We start from the raw sequence: 21,166 nt of genomic DNA, 5'->3' as shown, positions 1-21,166 counted from the left end.
TCCATAAAGCAGCACATAGGTCCTATCATACCATGGATCAAGCAGGCCAGTGACTTCACTGGGATCGGTGCAGGATGCTGAGTACCAAACCTGCGAGTCTGGTCCCACCCAGTACTTTACATGCAGATTTAACTTCAAGCATGTGACAAGTCCCATTAATTACTAAAAGACTGGTCAGGTTCTTAAAGCCCAAGCTCAGGTGCTTTCCTTTGCTGGGTTTAGACAGCTTGGCATCTTATGAGACTAAGCCCTGGGGACTTGATCCAATAAACCCTTTTTCATGTGATTACCAGAGAATTCCCAGAATTACCCATATGAACACACAAAATAGATGCAATGAATTAGATTAAAAATACCCATTTCCTAGGATCTTGTGTCCAGTACTTGCATCTGGACAGTACCTGGGCACCACAAAAACCCTTTTGACCACGTGGCTTATCCTTTTTCAGGCATTTTTACTGGCTATATTTAGAAAAGGGGCTGTGGGTTTGCCAGGAAAGCTGTTCAGGTTCAGTTCTAGCTCTAAGATTCCTACAGGGCATACAGCTTCCTGTGCCCCTCCCCATGCTGGAGAGCTGGTGATGTGTGCCTTGAGGGAAATGGATCTGACAGGTTCCAGCATTTCCCCAGGCACCATTCCTGGTGTATCCCAGTGCCTCCCACAGCCCTTTCTTCTGGGAAGCTTTGACCTTACCTTCACTCCCTTCATTTTAAGGTTAAGTCTGTTTATTTCATAAACAAATAATCCTGATGGTTACTTACACACATCGATGTTAACTTCATAGCAAGGGGATAAATCCCACAGCGTTCTACCTCTCCAGGAGGAATAATGTGTCTCCTAGAGACGCAGCACTCAGTCAGGCCTTGGCAGCTTGAGAGGCACATGCTGAATAACCTCTTCCCAAAGACGTGTCCTAGCAGCCAGATGTAGGTCAAACACAGTAGCCAAGAACAGCGAAGGAGCAGAGCAATGGGCTGGATAGCTCAGAGAGGTGGAGGCACGACAAGGGAGCTCTCTCTCAAGCAGCCCAGGTATTTCAAGCCAACACCATCTCAGCTGCCCGAGCCCTCCCTCACGTCTCGCAGGCCAGGCCCTGAGAGATAAAGATGACCTGCGGTCACACTGGAGAGGCTCCAAGGAGATCAACAGTACAATTCATTCCTTCAATTTAATGGCTGACTGTAGTGACCAAAACATTTTTCAGAACAGCCTGTCTCCAAAGTCATCATAACTCTATTTTCACAAATATACTAAATACAGCTAAGATGACACACCAGTGGAAAAAAATACCTTTGAGTGGCTGCACTGCTTCTGAAATTAAAACAGCCTTGTGTCTGTGGGATGCTGCACATGCAGCCTATGTTCCCATTCCCAGTGATAAGATCCGGAGGACTCAGAAAACTAGATTTAACAGCTTCCAAAATTGCCTTATCTTGTTCAGTTGCTACTGCTGCCTTAGCCTGATGACTAGAGCCAGAGGGGTTTGGCTTCAGTGGGCTTTTGATCAAAACCCAGAGGGGTTCCAAAGCCCAGTAGCTTCTTCATGCATCTCTCTCCTAATTACGCAAACTGGCTCAGCCACACAAGAACCAGGAGTAATCCTGTGTGATTCATATGAGCCATTTTAGCTAAATAGCAGAGTACTTCTGGTAAAACTTTGAATGTAAAATACGTGTAGTGACCTGTTCCAGATCTTACAAATGAAAGAGAAACTATTTACACAAAGTTAATACTGCAAATTCTACCAGCACGACTGTGGAGTTAAGCAGCAGAAAAAATGTTTTCTTGACGGGACTATTTATAGAATATTATTTGCTTTTCTAAAAATGAGTGTTTTGCTTCCATAACTGCAAAATCATGAAATTCCATTTGGGGGAAAATACACATTTACTTACAGTAGTCACTGAGCAGGATTAGTCTAAGAATTCGCAGCTTATCACATGTAACGCCCAGCAAGAGCAGCACATGATTTGAAGGAGAGGTCACCACAGCCCTGGCAGCCATGACATACAGAAGGCCACCTCCCCAGTGGCCAGAAAAACAAAGCAAGAAGAATTACACCATGCAAAACTCAAGCTATCTTTCCAGCAACTTACACTGCACAGCCAGCCTTGCAAAAACTGGGTCAACAATTCACCTGTGGTGTCTCTTTATTTGTATATATGGGTGTGTGACAAATTACTTATTTTTTCATCATCATCCTGGTACACATAAGCCCAGGCTGTGCACCAGAGCTGGTGCACTTCCATACCAGTCTTGCAAGGCTTTCTACTGATGGCCAAAACATTCAATGATGGCACTTTGAGGGCTTGGCAAATGGCATGATTTATTAATTCATTTATTTTTATTTAGAGGCCTCCCATACCCCTCCCAGTGTCTCTAAAAGTATTTCTTAGATATCTGTTAGGTACTCCTCTGAGTTAGACAAATGAGACTGATGTTTTAGCACCTCCATTTCACATACTGAGAAGCTGAGAGAAAAAGACATATTCCATTGGCCCTGGTCCTGTGTGGGGCACAGGACATGCAAGGATGTGATGGTGTGGTACGACTTGAAGGGCAGAGATGGGCACTTCTGCTACAGGACAGATTTGGCTACAGGACAAATGCATATTTCGCTGCAGGACTTCTATGTCATGATTCTGTGTCAGTGAATACATGCAAAAAGACCAGGTTCCCTGGTATTCTTAGTGCCATGTAAGAAAAGAAAAGCAAACTTTATCTGGCCAGAGATCTTGACCAGCAAAGGTTCCTGTTGTAGGTAGAATTTAAAGGTGGTGGATGAGATGGAATATAATGGTTAAATCTGTGTATAATAGAAAGAAGCTGATTCACAAGAAGGTCCCACACTGATAAGTTTTCTCTAGGTGACAGAAAGTCACTTTTTCTAACACAAGTCATAACTGGATGTGTAAGTGTCTTAAAGCAGCAGCTCTTGCCTGTGGCGCCATGTCCTGCTGTGAAGACAAGATTAGTGGGGAATTGGAGCCTACTGTTTTAATTCAGGAGCATTGATGGACTCATCTGTAAACTGCAGGCTTAGCTGATGAATAAACACATACTAAAATTTAGGCCAGAAACCCAAAAGAAAAGGCCTGGCAGAATTCAGTAACTATACTGGTACAAAAAAAAAAAAAAAAAAAAAAAAAAAAAAAAAAAAAAAAAAACCACCAAAAAAACCCCACACCACAACAGCGAAGACAAAACCCAAACACCTCCTGGCACCCCTGCTCCCAGATTTAGATTCACAATTTTGCTCCTAAGTGCTATGGAAATGTGCCGCACATACGTACATGATAGACCAAGCTCAGGACTCAGCATGGTCAGGATGCTGATGCGCTTTCTAACAAATCAAAGGGAAACTGAAAACCATCCTCGCTCCCTGTCCCAAAAAGTTACGGGTTGTTTTGTTTTGTTTTGTTTTCTTCTACACGAGGTGACAAAAATAAAGAAGGGTGAGAAAGAGTCGTACTGGAGGCTGAACCCAGCCCTGGTGCAGCTCCCAGCAAACGCCGCTTCGAGCGCGGCCGTTCCCGCCGCGGGGAAATCCCGCTGGGAGCGGCCCCGGCGCGGAGCTCCCGCTGCCCGCCGCGCCCTCTGCCGGCCGCGCCGCGCCGCTGCAGCCGCCGCTCCCGGCGCCGCCGGCCGGCGGGAGCCAACAGCCGAAAATCAGGGGTGTTTCCAAGAGCATCCCTGCAAGAGACCAGGGCGGCTGGGGGTTCCGTTTGCTTTTTAACACAAAGTACTTCGGAGTGCGGAAGGACTTGAATTAAAAGCAGATTTTAAATGACATTTTAATTCCAGAATTTTGGAGAGCCAGGAGCAAAACTCACAGAAGTTTTTTACCAGACTATTAAAATCCAGACCAAATCATCAGAGAAACAAAACCTGCTCCTGTCAAGTCAGCTCCGCCCCAAATGCAGGGTTCACCATGGCAAACGTGGATAAAAGCCATGAAAAATTAAAAAACCTAAAATAAGCTCTACACAAAAAGTATCTTTGGTAAACTCACATCTTCAGAAATCTGTCAGAAGTCTGAACAGCTGATAAGTTTACATTATAGCCTCCTTCAGGACTAATGTATCCAATTCATCTGCATATTACAGACATACTCTTATTTGGCACCAGAATTATTCTTCCAGTTACGATCCTAAGATGGTCTTAATGGACCTTAAAAAGGAGCCGCAGGCAGGTTCTATAACATAATATGACCTTTAATTACAGGAATAATGGTAGGAAAACTGTCAAATATTCGAAAAAGTTTTTGTTAAGAAGAGATGTGCCTCCGTTTACAGTGTTCATAACAAAACAAGACTGCTGTCTTGTAGTACAGAACAGGAACTGATATGATTGTGTAGAAATTGCTGAAATCAAAAGTGAAACTACTCAATATTAACTGACCTATGGGAGGAAAAAAAAAGTAAAGGAAATTCTCATTAAATTAAATGTTTTGAATTTTTTTTTGGCTCTAGTATCTCTGAGTGAAACTGGGCATAGTAACCAGGAACAGGAAAAATAATATGGAATGCAGCAGCACTTTGTTCTTTCTGTGTTCTTAGGTTTGATTTCTAATTGTACCACAAGCCTCTGGTTAAAAGGCCATAGAAGTAGTTTATTCCCTTTGTCGCTCATTTCTCCATTTTGGAATTAAAGTACTTCTTTCACTATATTTTGTACATCTGGACTGTAAATATATGGCTAAGATGACTTCACAAGAACCCCTGGGATGATGATCTAACATGCTGCTTGAGTCTCTAGATGCTATCATACAAGGGATACTACTGCAGATTCTTTTCTTTGCTTTTTATGGTCATCTTAACTTTATCTTTGTGAAGTCTCCCATCTTAAAGACCACTGGCCTCCAGAGACATGCTGGGCATCTCCCCCAAGAGCTGGGAGCACTCCTCCCTCCCCAAGAAATACACAGCAGCTTGTACAATCAGTGACAGTCTCCACAAGGTAAATAGAGATGCTTTAAAGAAATAATAGCTTATCTGTAAGGATTTTGTTCATTCATCCACAAGCACACTCACCTAGGTATACCCCATATGCCAGACTAAAAAGAGATCAGGCATTGTTCAACTGGAACTAAAAACTGTTTTCAGTACTTGCTTCAAATGCCTACCATGGTTCATAATAGCAAATAAAAATACCATTTCTGTAGCTCAACTGAACACTGGACTGCCCAATACAAGTAAGAGGACGGACACTAGTACAGGACCCCAGCTCATTCTCAGCACAGTAGCCGCATAAACAAACTCTACTCCACACCCTCCAAGTGGGTGGGAAGGCTGCATACTCTGAAACTTCACTGCGGGCTTTCAGTCCAAAACCAAAGGACATCAGTAAATTGACACAAAAGCATTACAGTCACATTCTTTAGACTTACACACCATGTGAAATAAAACCACTGAGGTATGTGTGTGTGCACCTATATTTAGCCATCTTTTAAGACTGAAGTAGGACACTACCAATTTAAACTCCACCAGTTTTTGGCAACACTCACTGTATCTGTTCTCATCTGCATAGGTGCAAAGCTTGGGTAATACCTGCCTGTCAGCAGGGTTTACTGCAGGCAATAGCACTTCCACAATTTTGATAGCTGACCCAACACAGAATCACACTATCCAGCACCACAAAGCCACTAGGTATATGGGACAAAGATCAGTGATGATTTCAAGGGGCCTTGGGTGTAATCCAGGATCTCCCTCTCATTTCTAACCCTCCTCTTTTCCAACTGGTCTGATTTTTCCAAGGGCCAGAACTCTACTGCTTGCCTTCACAGCACTCACAGTTCACAGTGGTGGTAGAGTTAGAAATTCTCCCTTTTCTCCCACTCCACTGGAAGTCAGGCTACCTAGTTCAACCCACTCCCTCACTCATTCCCAGACTTCTCATGCACAGGAGCTCAGCTCTGTTCTTCCTCTTTTACTGAGCAGGAGAACAGGCAGCTGAGTGAACATGGAAGCATGAGCTGCTTACAGCCCTCCCACTGCTCTGTGCTGAAGTGCCATGCAAATACCGCTGCTTGATTCTGCAGAGAACCAGGTTTCCCACACTTGGTTGAACAGAAATCTGGTTTCACAAATATTATATGAGTATCAACATCTAGTAAGTTTAAAACTCTGCACCTAGAAAATGTATCTGGGAAAACATAATCCAGAAATGCAGGATGAGCTGTGATCTGCCTGGCTGGGGAGCAGCTCTGTGAAAAGGGACTTCAATGTCCTGGTGGACCGTGAGCTCAATATGAATGAACACTGTGCTGCTGTGACAAAAACAAAAACAAACAGACAAACAAACAAACAAAAAAAGCCAACAGGATTCTGGGTTGCATCAGCAAGGGGATCACCAACAGAGATAAGTAATTATCATATTCAGTGCTCATCAGGCTACACCTGGAATACTGTGCTCAGTTTTGGTCCCTGCTATACAAAAGAGATGTGGACAGTCTGGAGAGGGTCGAGAGAAGGGCTGCAAAGATGATCCAAGGCTTAGGAAGTCTGCCTTATGGCTGTCTGAGAGAACTGGGTTTGCTCAGACTTGAGAAGAGAAGGCTTAGGGGAGCCTTTATCACTGTGTTCCAGTATTTAAATAGAGGCCACAAAGGTGGAGACATCCTTTTTACAGAGTCACATGAATAACACGAGGGCTAACGGGTGCAGGTTACTCCTGAGGACATTCCAGTTGGACACAAGAGAAAAATTTTTCACATTGAGAACAATCAGCCATTGGAATAATCTGCCCAGGGAAGTGGTAGATTCCCCAACACTGGACAGTTTCAAAATTAGGCTGGACAGGGTGCTGAGACATCTTGTCTAGACCTTACTCTTGGCAAAAAAGGTTGGACCAGATGATCTTTGAGGTCCCTTTCAATCTGGTATTTTTTGAATCTATGAAATCACAGTATTGGCAACATGTCAACATATTGCCCATGGCCCAGGATTTGTTTCAAATCTTTACCAGTGTTCACAGAATTCTTGACTGCTATTTTATAATGACTCAAGTAACAGCTCATACCCATTACAACAATGAACTCTGGCCTACACTTGAGCCATATTGCTTGGTTTTGATAGTAAGAATATAACTTACAGATGAAAGATGAAGACCAGGCCATATGAAAGTAAATGTAAGGAATACTTAGTGAAATTCCTGAAGATCTGGTCATAATATTGACTGTATTGTCAATAAAGACACTATCACAACTAAGTACTGGCAATACTTTACGTCTCCTGCATATCTACCGGATAGGCTACTGGATGGGATAGAGTATGTTTGGAAATAGTACAGATATGAACATTGCTAGACCCTTGAACAAACCACTTTACTGGGGCAATGCATGCATGGAACTGTATTCAGTGGCAGAGAAAAACAGACATCTAAAGGCTGCATCAGCAATTCCTGTTTCAGTGTTCACACCTTTACAAGTTTGGCAGTAACTATTCTTAAAACCAAACACATTCATTTTAAACTAAATAAAAGCAACAGATCAGGACAACAAAAATACCATCTTCTATTAAGAAGCAGGCATCAACTCACCCCAGGAAAAACATTATAGTGCACCTTGAACTCTACAAAAAAACAGCAGGCTGTTGGAGCATTATAGTTTTCTTCATTAGATTTTGGTATTACCAAATGTGCAACTCTCACTCACTGAGTTGTGTCTTGCACTACATAAACCTGCAAATGTAGATTATAACTATAATTCAAAAACTATAGAACTATTTTAGTTTATAAAAATAAAATAGTATACTATATTATTAGTGATTTATAATATTCTCAAACTGCTAACAAGACAATAGTTTGATTCTACTTATTGACCAGCTGATGACTAGCTATGACTTACCACAACAAAAATCCTAGGTCTGTATATCTCCTGAGTTACGCAGGCTTCTTCTGAATACAGGAACTTCTGAATACAACTTTTTGCTATAATAAACCACTCTGAAAGCCCAGGTGCAGTCCAACAAATATTCACACCTCTGATGTCAATCCCATTGACTGTTGGAATGGCAACTTTTGGAGTAAAACTGTTTTTTGTGTGTTTGTTACAGTGGTTGTCTTACAAGAAGTACTTCTATGCAGTTAACATAAAACAACTAAGGTTTAGCGCTAATTTGATGATGTAGAAGTGCATTGCTTGCACATACCACATAACAATTATAAATATCTATAAAAATATATCAACAATTCCACAGCCTCCTCTATAAAAATCAGGTATTTGCATATTAATCAAGCATAAGCACTCTCTAGCTGCTGAGAGCAGCTCTAAGGAATGAACAGAATGTCCAGGCCCCAGGTAGAGTCAAACTGTGGAACATATAGATTAGATTTCTTTCAAATTTATTTTAAATGTCCTACAGCTGTCATCTCTGTGCTTTTTAATAGATCTTAAATTTCCACATCTTTGCCCCACACAATCATCCAATGTTTAACTGAGGACTAAAGAAGTCAGCACTAGGTAGCTTCCTAGGTTCAGCATTAGGTCTTACAACAGTATTCCCCTCCATAACTACAGTATTTCTGCTGTCCATGTTGAAAGTAAATTATATTCTTTCTCCCAAATTCTCAAAAGCTACCTTTAAATGGAGGCCCAACGTTTTCCATAGGTTTTATACTTTCAGATCAGAGAAGGGAAAAATCCCACTTTTGGCTAGTGAGTCTATTCTGGATATGCACAGATGGAATGAAATTGTTTTATGGTATAACTGATAAGGAAAGTTAATCACTAGATAGAAATTGGTTGGAAAATAGATTTAAATGGCAGAGCAATGTAACTCGCCTTCTTTGGTTGCCACTGGCAATGCAACAAAAGTAGCACTCCTGAGATGCAGAGGAGATGTTTATAGCAGGGAAAACAACACAGAGACAGACATGCTGAGGTCTCTTTATCTGATAATTTTGTGGTAATTGCCTTTCATGCCCTGTGGCATGTAGGATGAACTAATTTGGCATTCAGTGAGTACAGCAAAGAAGAGTAATGCAAACAAATAAGAGTCAAACTCTACCCTAGTGCTTTACCTTACAAAATTACCAAGGCACAGCAGTATTGGCATCATCACAAAGTCTAAGGTAGGCACTTCTATGAGCCAACATTACCTTCTTCCTAGAGTCCATTCTCATTTTCATCAATGTACATGACTGATTTCATCAGCTCTTTCCAAGCAGCTCTGCTGTGAGGTCTAGTTCCACTCTCTGGCTGAGATTTTGCCCTTGGTTTCAACCCCAACTGAATGATTATAGGCATTTCTTCCTCTTTTCAAACTGTCTGCTGATGTCTCCTATACTGAAGGTAGGGAGTTTTCAAAAACTGTTTCTACCAGAATCAACAGGAATTCTCCCTCTGATTTTAATGGGTTTAGAACTTGTCTCTGTTGTCCTTTCCTCTCTCTCTCCACCGACTACTGCGTAGAAGCAAAGTCATCATTATTGCTGAGCATAGCTCAGTTCCCAGGCACCTTCTTCTGTCAAACAGGTTTTTTTAATATTCTTAATTTACATTTGGGGGTTTTCTCCTGCACTTTTATACTGACAATGTCTCGCCTCTTAAAAACCGCATACAGCTGTGAGTATATGTGTTCCCTCCTTCTCATAATAGCTGACCCCAGAGACAGCAAGCCTTTATTACTAACTGCAGGGAAAAATGCGCAACACTATGCTCTACCTGACACAGCTGCAGCTCCTCCACATCTGCTTTATAGTCACTCATTCAGCATCCAGACACATCACTTCACACAGTTTAATTGTGGGAGAGTAGCAAGGACAAGAAGAATGAAAGAATAATGGACAAAGGTACAGATACAGTCAGACAGAAATACACAAATGTGGCATATGCTCACCGGATTTTATTATTTGTTGTTTATAATCTGATCATACCCCTCGTGACCAGGCCCACCAAGAAAAATCTCATCTTATACTTACTGTTTCACACTTTGTGAAATGGTCTTCTTCAAAAAGATTAGGCAGCAGATGCCAGTGACACTTTGTATTAGTAATGCACTGAGGAAAAAGTTAGTAATAAATTGATTCTTTACATCCTTGTGAATTTTCTAATAGAATCCAGGATTCAACCCTAGAAAAGGTAAATTCAGCTCCCCTTGCATTCAATACAAGTTGTTCACATTTTTGCAAGGGATGAGTTGTATGCAGAGGGTTTGATGGTTATGGTTACAGCAAATCAAGTAAGATGCAACAGATGCAATGAGAAATGGTTGGAAAGCAGCGAAGATAAAGTCCAAGGTCTGAATGCCAGGTTTGCATGTATGCCAGCTGCTCTGCAGCTCAGGAGAGCCAGGCAAACAAATACTTACCAGGTTTAATTTCCAGCAGCTTCAGCCTGGAATCCTCAGGGGGATGCAAACGCCTCTTTTTGCGCCAGCAACGTGCTGGGTATGTGTACAGCTGACCTGGAGCCAGGCCTGAAGATTAAAGGCAAAAAATTAATCACATTTCAGTTTGCAAACCACAAGCACTGTCTCTAGCATCTTTGTTCTTGCCCTTCCAGCATCTCCTTGTTGGAGGGTTCAGTCCTGCAAATTGTGAGGCAGAGCTAAGCACTCAAGGCATCCAGTGCTCCTGAGACTCTTCAGCACCTCTTGGGATCAGGCCTACAGAGAATCTAGGTCTCACTTAGACACTTCACTCAGCTCACTGAAACCAGAGCTGCACATAAATAATTTGTGATTTCTTCAGGGTAAATAGAATTTCAGACTCTCCTGGGTCACAAGGGCGATGCCTCCTCCACGGGCAGAGAAAGACCCTTGAGAGAGAAGAGATGAAGTTCTGACATGCAAATCTTGAGGCCCTGATGCACAGAGCAGCTCAGGAAAATCGTGTCTTCCAAACGGGAGCAAAGAAAGATCCAAGAGATCTGATTCTGTATTTTTGCTTACATTCTGGCCTTTTGTTTGAATACCAGTTCTTCATTTTGACTCTTACCTCCTCATGCCAATATTCTGAACGAGGGAGGAGATACACCAATAACATTCATATCATTGCATGTTCTCTTGAATCACATTTGGCACCACCGGCTTTTGAGCTGCCCTGGCTCTCCTGACAGACATCCTTCAGCCAACGTTCAAGCTATACTTTGCTCTCTTGCATTCAGGATACAGCAGGGCTTTGTGAGTACATCACTACTAGGGGCACAGAAGCACACTGACAAGTGCTTCAAAGTATCCACAACTGCCCCAGATAGTCACGACACACAGAAATGCCCAGCAAGAAAAGTAGGAGGAATTTAATTCTCTCCTCTGCTTTTCCTGCCCTCTCTGTCCACCAGTTCTGGTTTGGCTCCTCTGCACTTCTGCAGTTGCTCTTGTCATGAAAGGGCTACAAAGCCTGACTTCAATTCCAGACTCATTGTCCTCAAAACCCTGGCAAGACCACATATGAGAGAGAACAGGAGTGGTGTTGCTATATCTGAAACTACTGACAGTGAACAGCTGGGCAGCATCAAGGGGGTGCCAGTAAAGCAGATCAGCTCAAGGGCAGGAGGATGGCCCAAGAGCTCTCTTCTCTCTTCTGAAGCAGCCAGAAGAGAATATCAGCCTGGGAACAAAAGCAATTCACCAGACCAAATGATGATAAAGAAAAAACTAATATCCTCTTAACTTGGGGGTGGGGAAAAAGACACAATAACATAATTCACCTCAAGGGAATGTGCAAATCAAATTCTGCAGGTGAGACCTAAGTTCCTGGTTTTAAATATTTCAGCTGTTGGGAATTCCAGTTCAGACCCCCAGCATCTTCCATCTGCTTCCAAGGCCTTGGAGCATTTGTGGCATACTGCCTAAGTATGGCCAAGTGGTGGAGTATCTGCAGAGATTCTGGCTGTTTCAGGGCACAGAATGCTTTTGGACTTGGACTTTTCATGCCCTTCTTTCACTGATTCCCAGAAAGCTGGGCATTGTGCATATCCCAAGAAGGACACATTTCAGAACAGGTTGCCTAAGACCAGTGTGGAAATAAAAACGTGAATAACTACCACTTATACAGTGTTTGGACACCCTTCTTCGTACCACTTTGCAAACATTAACCGCTGCAAACAATTGCTATAATGATGAGGTGGATTGTGCCTGGCTCTGATGTGAGTAATTAAAGAGGTGGAGGCAAGAAGCCCCACCCTTTCTCTGCAGGTCCTTTGCAAGGACTTGAAGACACCGCTGCAATGGCAATTGTCAGATCAAAGCAATAGGACACAGAATCAGCCCTCCATTGCACAGGCCTCCATAGAGGAGCCATTTGAAGGATTAAGTACCACAGCTTTTGTCCTAGACAGAGAGGAGCAAAAATCTACTAGTTTTGGAGGAATATCCGCTAATGTGAGCGTTCTTATATGAATGAGCAGTTCTGGATTCAGCCAAGACTGCAAAAGCCAACTACACATGCTGAAAGCCCAATTAGAAACTTGAAAGGAGAGAGTTGGGAAAGCCTTTCCCTTAAAGGGTGGCAGGTAGATCAATAAGAAATGGATGATGCAGCATCCACCTCTGCAACCCTTCAGGTAAGCTCTCTGCTGCTATTCACAATACACCTGTTCATTAATATACTGCCATCCAATGAACTTAAAACACATACCAGATTTTCACTTCATTCAACCCATCAATGCTACCTCAGTTCTCTGCCCTGTTCCTCATCTGTCTCTGTGCTGGCTCACATGAAGTATAGATCTTACACAAAGGAAGGGCAACAAGAAAATGGTCAGTTCTGAATGCTCTGAATGTAGATCCTTCACAGGCAACCTTGCAGTGAATATGGAAATAATGCATATTACTGTCTCCAGCCCTCTGTGGGCTGTCTCTCTCTCTGGTACCTTATAGGGCAACCAGAGAAGGTTCCAAACATTTGCTTACAGAGGAAATAGCAGAACCTGCAGTGAGTTATGTTGTTTATCTCATTAGTGTAGGAGAGTCATAACTCAAAGCTCATGTGAAAGGCCAGGGGAGGAGGGGAAAGGGAGGGAGTTATGTGCAGTATTGTGTGAAATTAACCCTGAACTGTTTATCATGAGATGCAGATTTCTGACTCCTTTAACAAAGAGGACAGCAAGAACTCAGGTTAATATGCTGAGTTCCTGACTTTTCTCTGTTTTTCAAGTCTGTGTAAGTGAAAAGAGGTCCTGGAGCTTTGCCATTTGCCTTTATCTAGTTTTTCAGGTTAGAGATAGTAAATGGTAGTGAGCACAGCACACAAGACAGATACCAGGATGGCTGGTGGAGAATTTTCAGCATCCTTTAGTATGGGCATGAGCACATTGTGTACAGACCAAAACCAGGTATGCTAAAACTGTAGAGAGATGTCTTGATTCACCATAATATGCTACAAGAAATAGATTATGCAAAGACACTCAAGGGAGCACTAAATGGGCTAATAAAAATCAAGAAAGAGGAAAGCAAATATGGGGAAGGAGGACTGGTTAATTTCACACTGATTATTCTAATTCAAAATAACAAAGTCATCAGATTTGGTGGCCAGTGCAGATGCAGGAGGCTTCTTTCACTTGATACTCTCTGTGAAGAATGTTCCACCATTAGTCTCTAGTGCAGACCTGCAGGAGAAATGTCACCTATCCCCTTCTGCCAGGCAAGCTGCCAAACAGTTCACTATCGGAAGCAAGGAAGGAAAGATTTGCAGAATGAATTTACTCAAGGTAGTCCACAAAGCTTGAGGCTGAAAAGGCAAAGAATTAAGGTAACTTGGGTCCTGGTGTGATGCAGTAACACATTCATGATGATTTCTTCTGCATGTGTACAGCTGCCAATGAGATCCACACAAGACTATCTATGTCTGTTTTTGTGGAAGATGCTGTTGACAAAACATTAGTTGTGAATACAGTGGATTTATACCTGGGTGTATATTTCTTCTGACTGTCAGATATCAGGATAAAAATAGCAGCACTTTACTCATAACAAGGGAAGGGAAGGGGACTTATGAAGCAACCCTACAAAAGAAGGGTTAGTCTAGAAGTTTAAACAACTCCTATCTTGTGAACCACATTCAGCAGTCCTGAATTAAGCCAGCAGTCTTGGTGGCTGAAATATTCTTCGGGCATTTTTAACACTGTGAAAACACCTGTTGTCTCCCGCACCAGAAGTGCCTGCATTATATTATATAAACAGTTTTCTAATAGTACTGCAAGACAACCCTAAATCTACTTTTGATATTTTAGTAATAGGTGGAGCACAAAGATCCTTCCTTTTGTATATCCTAGAAAACGGAGAAGGAAAGTTTTAGCTAAGACTCAGCTAGGCACTTTCCAGAAGCAGCAATTGCTTTCTTAGCCCCAGGAGGGTAAAGGAATATCCTGTGTGTTCCTCCCACTTCACCTCCTGTAAAGCAGAGAGTGGAGGAGATTAGAGCAGGTTTCACCTTCCCATAATTTCAGATCTAGAATTTGAGGGGGTGAAGGGTGAAGGTGGGAGGATGTCAATATTGTTTAGAGAACTGGCATGTACTTATGCACGTGTGCATGTCATACTTCCAGTGCCCATGTACCCCAGGTCCCTTCCTGCCTGGATCCTCTGGGCTGTACTAAAGGGGAAAATAAAAGGTAGAAATACATTTTGGTGCTGTCAAAAATCTGGTCCCAGAGCTTACTATTGATCAGATACTGAGCTACAACCTAGCCAAATTCCCTTTGATGTTCAGAAGGACTTGTGTCTGAGCAACATCTCCAGTCTTTGAACTGGTGATTGTCCTCTGCCTTTCAAAAAAGGATTTCTGATGGATTTAGTCTAACAAAGGAACAACTGACCAAAGTCTACAAAAATAATAGTGCTCTTTTCCCTTGAGCTTCACTGAGCTGTGGAATAGGCATTAGCCAAAGCTCCTTAAGGAAATATACCAACTTCTTTCTGTACCCAAGGGAACTGCAGCTCCAGAACTGATACCCAAGTTAACCTATTCAAAGCAGAACCTGGATTTATACGTATATTTCTGACCATTAGAACAACATTCATTCCATTAACTGGACTGTCATATATTCTACTGAAGTTTTATATCCTTCCTAATATAGTTTCTTATTTTCAGCATTCATCTAAGAAACGCCCACCTCCACCTTGGAGGTAATTCCAGTCCTGCTTAGAGCAGAGCATTGAGTCTTCTGCTACAGACTGAGATTGATAGCATGAAAAGACCTACAATGATGCAGCCTTAGAAACTACCATGTCAGGCACTTCTTTGCGTAGAGAGTAATTAGCATGAGCTCTCTGCAGTTACCAAAGGAAATCCCCTGCAGGCACAGAGGTTTAGGCAGTTTCTCCTCTGTGTGGCCTGTAGCAGGTTTGAGCTCCTATTAATTAAACCCCATGAGGGCTCCGTGGCCAGCCTTCCGTACATGCACACGCATACGCAGGCACAGCACTACCAACCTGGCCCCCTGTGCCTCTTCTCCATCCAGATGTAGCAGTTGTTCTGAGCTACCCCAGTCTGCGAATCCAGGAAGGGAAGGCGGACGCTCCGCTCGGCACAGAGCCGAGAGTTGTAGCTGCGGCAGTGCTCAATTGCTTCTTTGTAGAACTGGTCCCCGAGCCTGCCAAAAGAGACAGGGCAGACAGTGAGAATGATTGCGCTGCCCCCTGCGACAACAGTAGGAAAAGAGGACGTGAGGTTGGCTTGAAAATGGAGAAACGGAAAATCTTTGCCTGGACAGATGCAAATGTTGGTGACACGAGACACGGATGAAGCAGATCATGCAGAAAGTGATGTCAAATTCATCAAAAGATCAGGCTGTCAAGAACCAGACACAGATCTTTTCAGTAGCAGCATGGTTACTGAATGAGCAAATGATGCAATCACACTGGCCTATGACCCTGGGTCAGGCCCATGTACACCACAGTGAACTCATTTGATTGTTTCTCTTCCCCTGTAGTTTGTCCAGCCAAATCAGCAAACCAGTCATTTCAATCCCATGTTACAGCAACTACTGCAGTATGTTTTAGGCAACCAGAAAGCCAGCCAAGTTTAGAAGAACTTCACTCCAGCATTTCTGGTGTCAAAGAGCCCATAAGAGCAAAGACCAGAGTTCTCTTATTGTGTGCTTCTGAAGAATGAAAACACACCCCTTAATAACTAGAGCCATATCTGCAATGGTCAGATTATATGCTTTGTCATGAGTTTTCCAGAGTTTTCCACAGTGAAGCCTGAGGTGCTAGGAGCAGCAGGGACCAGTCAGATCCAGCATGGCAAATGCTGCTTTTCTCTGGAGCCTAGTGGGAATAACAGTTCTAAAGACAATGTCACTTCATAAATAACTGTTTGTTCAAAAATTCTGTAGAATCTTCATCTTCCCTTGAGATAGGTTTAAAAACTCTGCCTGCTGGAGATTACCAAAATCCTCCCTCCAAATTTTTCTAAACGGGGAAAAAGCATCAAAGTAAAGCTACCCTGAGGACACAAAGCAGCTGTCATGCTGGAGCAATGCAAAGTAGGTGGGCCACACTGCTGAACCTCATTCTTGATCTATTGTCAAGGTGAAATTCACTCGTGATGCGAATAGCTAGGAAAGCTACCTGTTAGGGGTAAGTTCATTAGAAAACAGGAGCAGAGTGATAGATGGCATAACTTGCTCTGACTTTGATATTCATTAGTGTGCAAAAAGAGTATAGCACGTACAGCAAGTGAACCAAAGGGATGAGTGCACAGAGATAAAAGAAGCTCCCTTTGCTGTTGTCTTAGTTGTTTCCCCCACCATCCTCTTCTGTAGGCACAACTGGCATTTTCAAGTTTTGCACACCTCTGAATGTCAAATCAGTGCAAATTGCAGTTTTACCATCTTGTATCTTTTTTTGCGACTCACATCTTTTAAGTGACTTCTCCGTTGTATCTTATGCTTTATATGGGAGTCAAACTCTTTTCATCTTGGCTATACTGGACCAATACCCTATCCCTGACAGGGGCCAAAAGCAGAGGCTTAGGGAAGAGCACAAATACAGCAAATACCAAGGGAGACACCTCAAGTTCCCCTTTCTCAACATCAGAATTAATTCACCCAAGTGTCGGGTTACTCAGTGATGGGGAGATCAGAACATTCTTTAGCTACAGAGACTTCCTAAGGGTTTTTCAGAGGTTTTGTGCAGCAGTGAACATCTATGTGAACATGGTGCCTCTCAGACCTGTCCTCCCCTGCTGACCACCACCTCCTGGGCAGCAGCCAGTGCAGGGATATTTGGAGGGCAGCTGAAGGAGAGAGGTCTCTGGACTGTGCAAGTGAGTGGAGGGTAAAGTCATGGGCAGAGTGTGTGCAGCAGGATCCCTCCGGACACTGAATCCCCTGCAATGACCTCAAACGCCCTTTTCCATAAAAAGGCAAGGGGGGAAGGGAAGGGGAGCAGGGGAGAAAGGAAAAGATAAGCTGCTACTATACAAAGAATGTGACTAGGAAGAAATGAAATCTTATTAAAAGCTGTAATTAAAGTTGTACACTTGTGTAATCAAAGTCAGTAACAAGGAGACCCCAGTTGATCAAAGATTAACAGCTCTTTCCATAAACACTTGTGCTTCCTCAGGGCTATGTCAGATTCCTTCTATATTAAACCAGAGATATTCTCTAACTCTAAGGAGTATACTGGAAAGAAAAGCATAGCTGTGTGACAAAAAACTGCCACCACTGCATAAGTCTTCCTTATGCCAAAAATCACTTCCGTCATTAGAATATGCACACCACAAAGCATCTGTATTAACAAAAACAATACATCTCAGCAACCCAGACATAAGATCTGACTGGAGATCACTTCAGTTTCCACCTTGCTCTAACACTGAAAATAACTATAAGTCATCAAATGTAAAATATTTGGCTGTAAATCATACAATCAAGTAGAGTAAATTTCAAATTTTTCAAAGAGGGAGAAAAGAGGGCTTGAGATCCTAATTGCAGAGGAGCAACCAAGCTAATGGGTCAAATTCACTCTTGACAAAATCTTGCAGTCTAGCTGTTTCATTACATTTATTTCAAAGATTTTAAATACACATTTTTTGCCTTAAAGAAAAATAACAATTTAGAAGTATTCAGTCATCTCCATATTTTAAGAGCACTTGCCTTGGCTCACTACAGCAAGCATGATCAAAAAAATGCAGTCCTCTAAGTATTCACTGGAAAGTTATTCAGATACTGAAACCTTGAGGAATTGCCCTGGCCTTAATTATAAATGGATGATTTTTTTTTTAAGTGACAAATAATCAAATATATGAAACTAAAGAAATGGTATTCCCTTATGACACTCATATGTCAGTGGTAATCAGCTTCCCTGAAATTACTTTTGGGTGCCTATCGTTTTGTTTTACCATTAGTCTTTATTGGAGGGATTCTGACTCATTCCAAACTTCAGTTAGTTTGTTGTTGTTTTTTTAAAGAACTTCAAACTTAAAGATTTTTTTTTTCTTTTTTGGTGCTACGTATCTAAACACAGCATGTTTTATCTTATGCAGGAAAAAACAGAAAGTATATTAAAATCAGGGCAAAAAAAAGGGAAGTAGGGTCCTATTGTGTTCATCATTGCGAAGTCAGGGAGGTGGGACAAATCCCAGGCCCCTCCCAGGAGGTTTACAATGGAGCTGGAGAACAGACAAGGGTCAGAATAAGACTGGAAAGCACATGAGCTCAGATGAAACTCAAACAGATCCACTGAGTTTGAGCAAGTGAGATACAAAAAGAGAAAAAAAAAAATTAATATTATAAAATGTATCCTATGTCAGAAAAAAAGATTAATTATCTGTTACATGCTTCAGTTTTCCCAAACTGTGTTGCTATGGAAGACTTCCACTTCAACTCCTGAAAAAGTATCTGTAAAAACTATGGGGAATTTCCTCATTATTTTTATGAAAAGTATGTATGAGTCAGTGCTGTGCTGTGACTGCCTGCAAGGGTCAATTCTTCCCTTTGGACAGGGGAATTAAAGGTCACAAAGACTTGTCTAGATTGATATTAATGACACAAAATCATCAGCATATGTGCAGATTTTTAAGATGCTGGGAAAGAGAAAGCAAGGAGCAGACATGAACAACTGCTGGACAAAGAAGGCAAATCATACTGGAGGCAATACAGAATACAGTTGTCAGCACACTGAGAAACACACAGCCCTTCAGTACAGAGCCCCAAGTGAAACCCCAGATCTTTGGGACAGGCGTGCCAGTGACAGTGCTGGCATACACGCAGGCTTTGCACTTACACACCAACCCATGCACACTAAAATAACCCCATTCTGGCTGACTGATAAAAGCTCCCAGACTTGGAAAAGAACAACCTAGGCTATTTCATACTCTTGCAAAGCCGCATAGGAGGGGTAAATGTTTAGTAGAGGTTAGAGGCTCTTTATTGGTGAAAAAAAGTGGGACTGAAACTAAACACCAGGCAGAGAGCAGTGGAAGTTCGGTGTGAATGAGGAGGTGAGCACTCTGAAAGCACCAGCAGCCCTGTGGGCGCTGGGACAGGGATGTGAGCCTGGTGGAATTCTGTGCGGCCTTGCAGGTGGTCACTCCCCTGACAGCAAGCACCAGCATGGAAAATCAGACTCTGTGACTTCTTTGAGGTCGCTGTTCTTTTAAGTGTTAAGAAATTGAGGTTTTTTATCATGGAATCAGGTCAGCTAATAACAAAGACAGGGAAGAACAATTCTTCCCTTCCCTCCATCTTTGCCTGCTAGTTCTAACTAGACCGTAAGATTTCTGAGCAGACTCCAACCAACTTACTACTTCTCTTATAGTACCTAGTGCCATGACTCTGCTGTCTAGGCATGCCTTCAATGAGGGAAAAAAAAAAAAAAAAAAAGAAACTCAAGAACTTGCATGTCTTATAAGTGCATAAATTAGCAACAAGAACCAAGAGCCTGACTTCACTCCAGATGTTCAAGATGTTTCTGTGCTGACAAGGGATCCTGATGGGCCCTGAAAGCAGCAGAGCAGCTCTCCACCACTGTTTCACAGTCCATCCTGCAAAGTCATATATTTTTGAGCGCACTGACACCATTTACAACAGCTACAAAATAGGCAGAACCCAACATGCCCCTCCTGCAGTGCCTAACATAATTCAGGTTAGTACCCACAGAAAGAGAGCACTCGCTGAAGACCTGTAATGAGCCATGCTCAACAATGATTGCAGGTCCACATCACCCCAGGTAAACTTGTATAACAAAGAACCAGTCTTCCTTAAGTGCAGTTCTTAAATTTCCACCAGATACCTCTGAGTACGAATCCAGAGTATCTCCAGTTCTCGAGGCCAGGCCTCTTTCTAGTAATTTCCCTCTAAACCAATGCTCACTACATGACTAGGCAAGTAAAAACCTGATAGCACAGGAAGAAATGACTAGTCGTGTAACAGACTTTTCCTTCTACAGTTTGCAATGGTCCTCAGCCACAATCAAAAATGTGGGCCTTGCTTTCCTTAAGACCATGGAGTTTTCATTTACTATACATTTAGCATCTAGTCTTACATCTTGGATCATTTGACACTGTGAGGAACAGCAAGGACAACCAAAAAAGACCTTTTAAATCAGGACTTGTTTTTCAGCAGCACTGCCATCCAGTTTCAAATTGGGTGAGATCTGAGAAGTGGTATGAGAGAAGTGATGCAATGCAACTTCAGAAGATACTTTTTACTCTCCTTTTGGCGACACTCGTGAATGAGACTGGAAATAAAGCACCAGTGAGGTCTTAGGCCTTCTCCCAAAGTTGAACAGAGACTAAGAAATCATGCAGGCACCAAGTTATCAGTTGCCTGCAACACTGGAGACCATCCTGGACAACTGCGTGTCTTGGCAAGTGTTGAGAGAACTGCTGTGAGCTGGCTATACTATTCCTTTCCAGCAGGTCCCACAAGGCCCCTGACAGGCAGCTGCTTCTTCTCTCTGTGACCTGTGACACGAAGAATGCCACAGGGCTCAATTCTTCAGCCACTTCTGTTTAATATCCATGCAAAACCTTCAGGGAATACGATGAAGTATCTAGGCAGCAATGCCAGCCACTACATTGATGACATGCAGCTTTATGCATCTTTTCCCCCCTCATGCTGGCAGCACTCTCCCAAACCTCACAGTGTTGAAAGCAAGGGTAGCATAGCTGGCAGAGGCTGAAGTCAGAAGAGATCGGAATGAGGCTGACTGGAAGTGGGAAGCATTACAAACTATGCACTAACACTATTAATGTGGACAATCTTACAGACACGTTCACCAA

General features: G+C 42.5%; 1 protein-coding gene across 11 annotated transcripts in view; it reads right to left on the bottom strand.

Annotated features, from left to right (window-relative positions):
- DPF3 (double PHD fingers 3) overlaps positions 1–21,166 on the bottom strand; it is a 156,401-nt gene that overhangs the window by 73,650 nt on the left and 61,585 nt on the right. For all 11 annotated transcript variants that reach the window (XR_009207916.1, XM_058420866.1, XM_040066257.2 and 8 more), the window contains exons 2-3: positions 15,373–15,533; positions 10,312–10,419 (exon numbers count right to left, since the gene is read on the bottom strand). Coding sequence is in view for 10 of the 11 variants with exons in the window: in XM_058420866.1 (XP_058276849.1) it covers positions 10,312–10,419; positions 15,373–15,533 (269 nt within the window). In the remaining variant the exon portion in view is untranslated. The remainder of the gene's footprint in view (positions 1–10,311; positions 10,420–15,372; positions 15,534–21,166) is intronic.

The sequence above is a fragment of the Hirundo rustica genome, chromosome 6 (genome assembly GCF_015227805.2).
Source record: "Hirundo rustica isolate bHirRus1 chromosome 6, bHirRus1.pri.v3, whole genome shotgun sequence".
Lineage (NCBI taxonomy): Eukaryota > Metazoa > Chordata > Aves > Passeriformes > Hirundinidae > Hirundo > Hirundo rustica.
The sequence above is the reverse complement of the archived record's forward strand: the minus strand, read 5'-3'. Positions and strand labels throughout refer to the sequence as shown.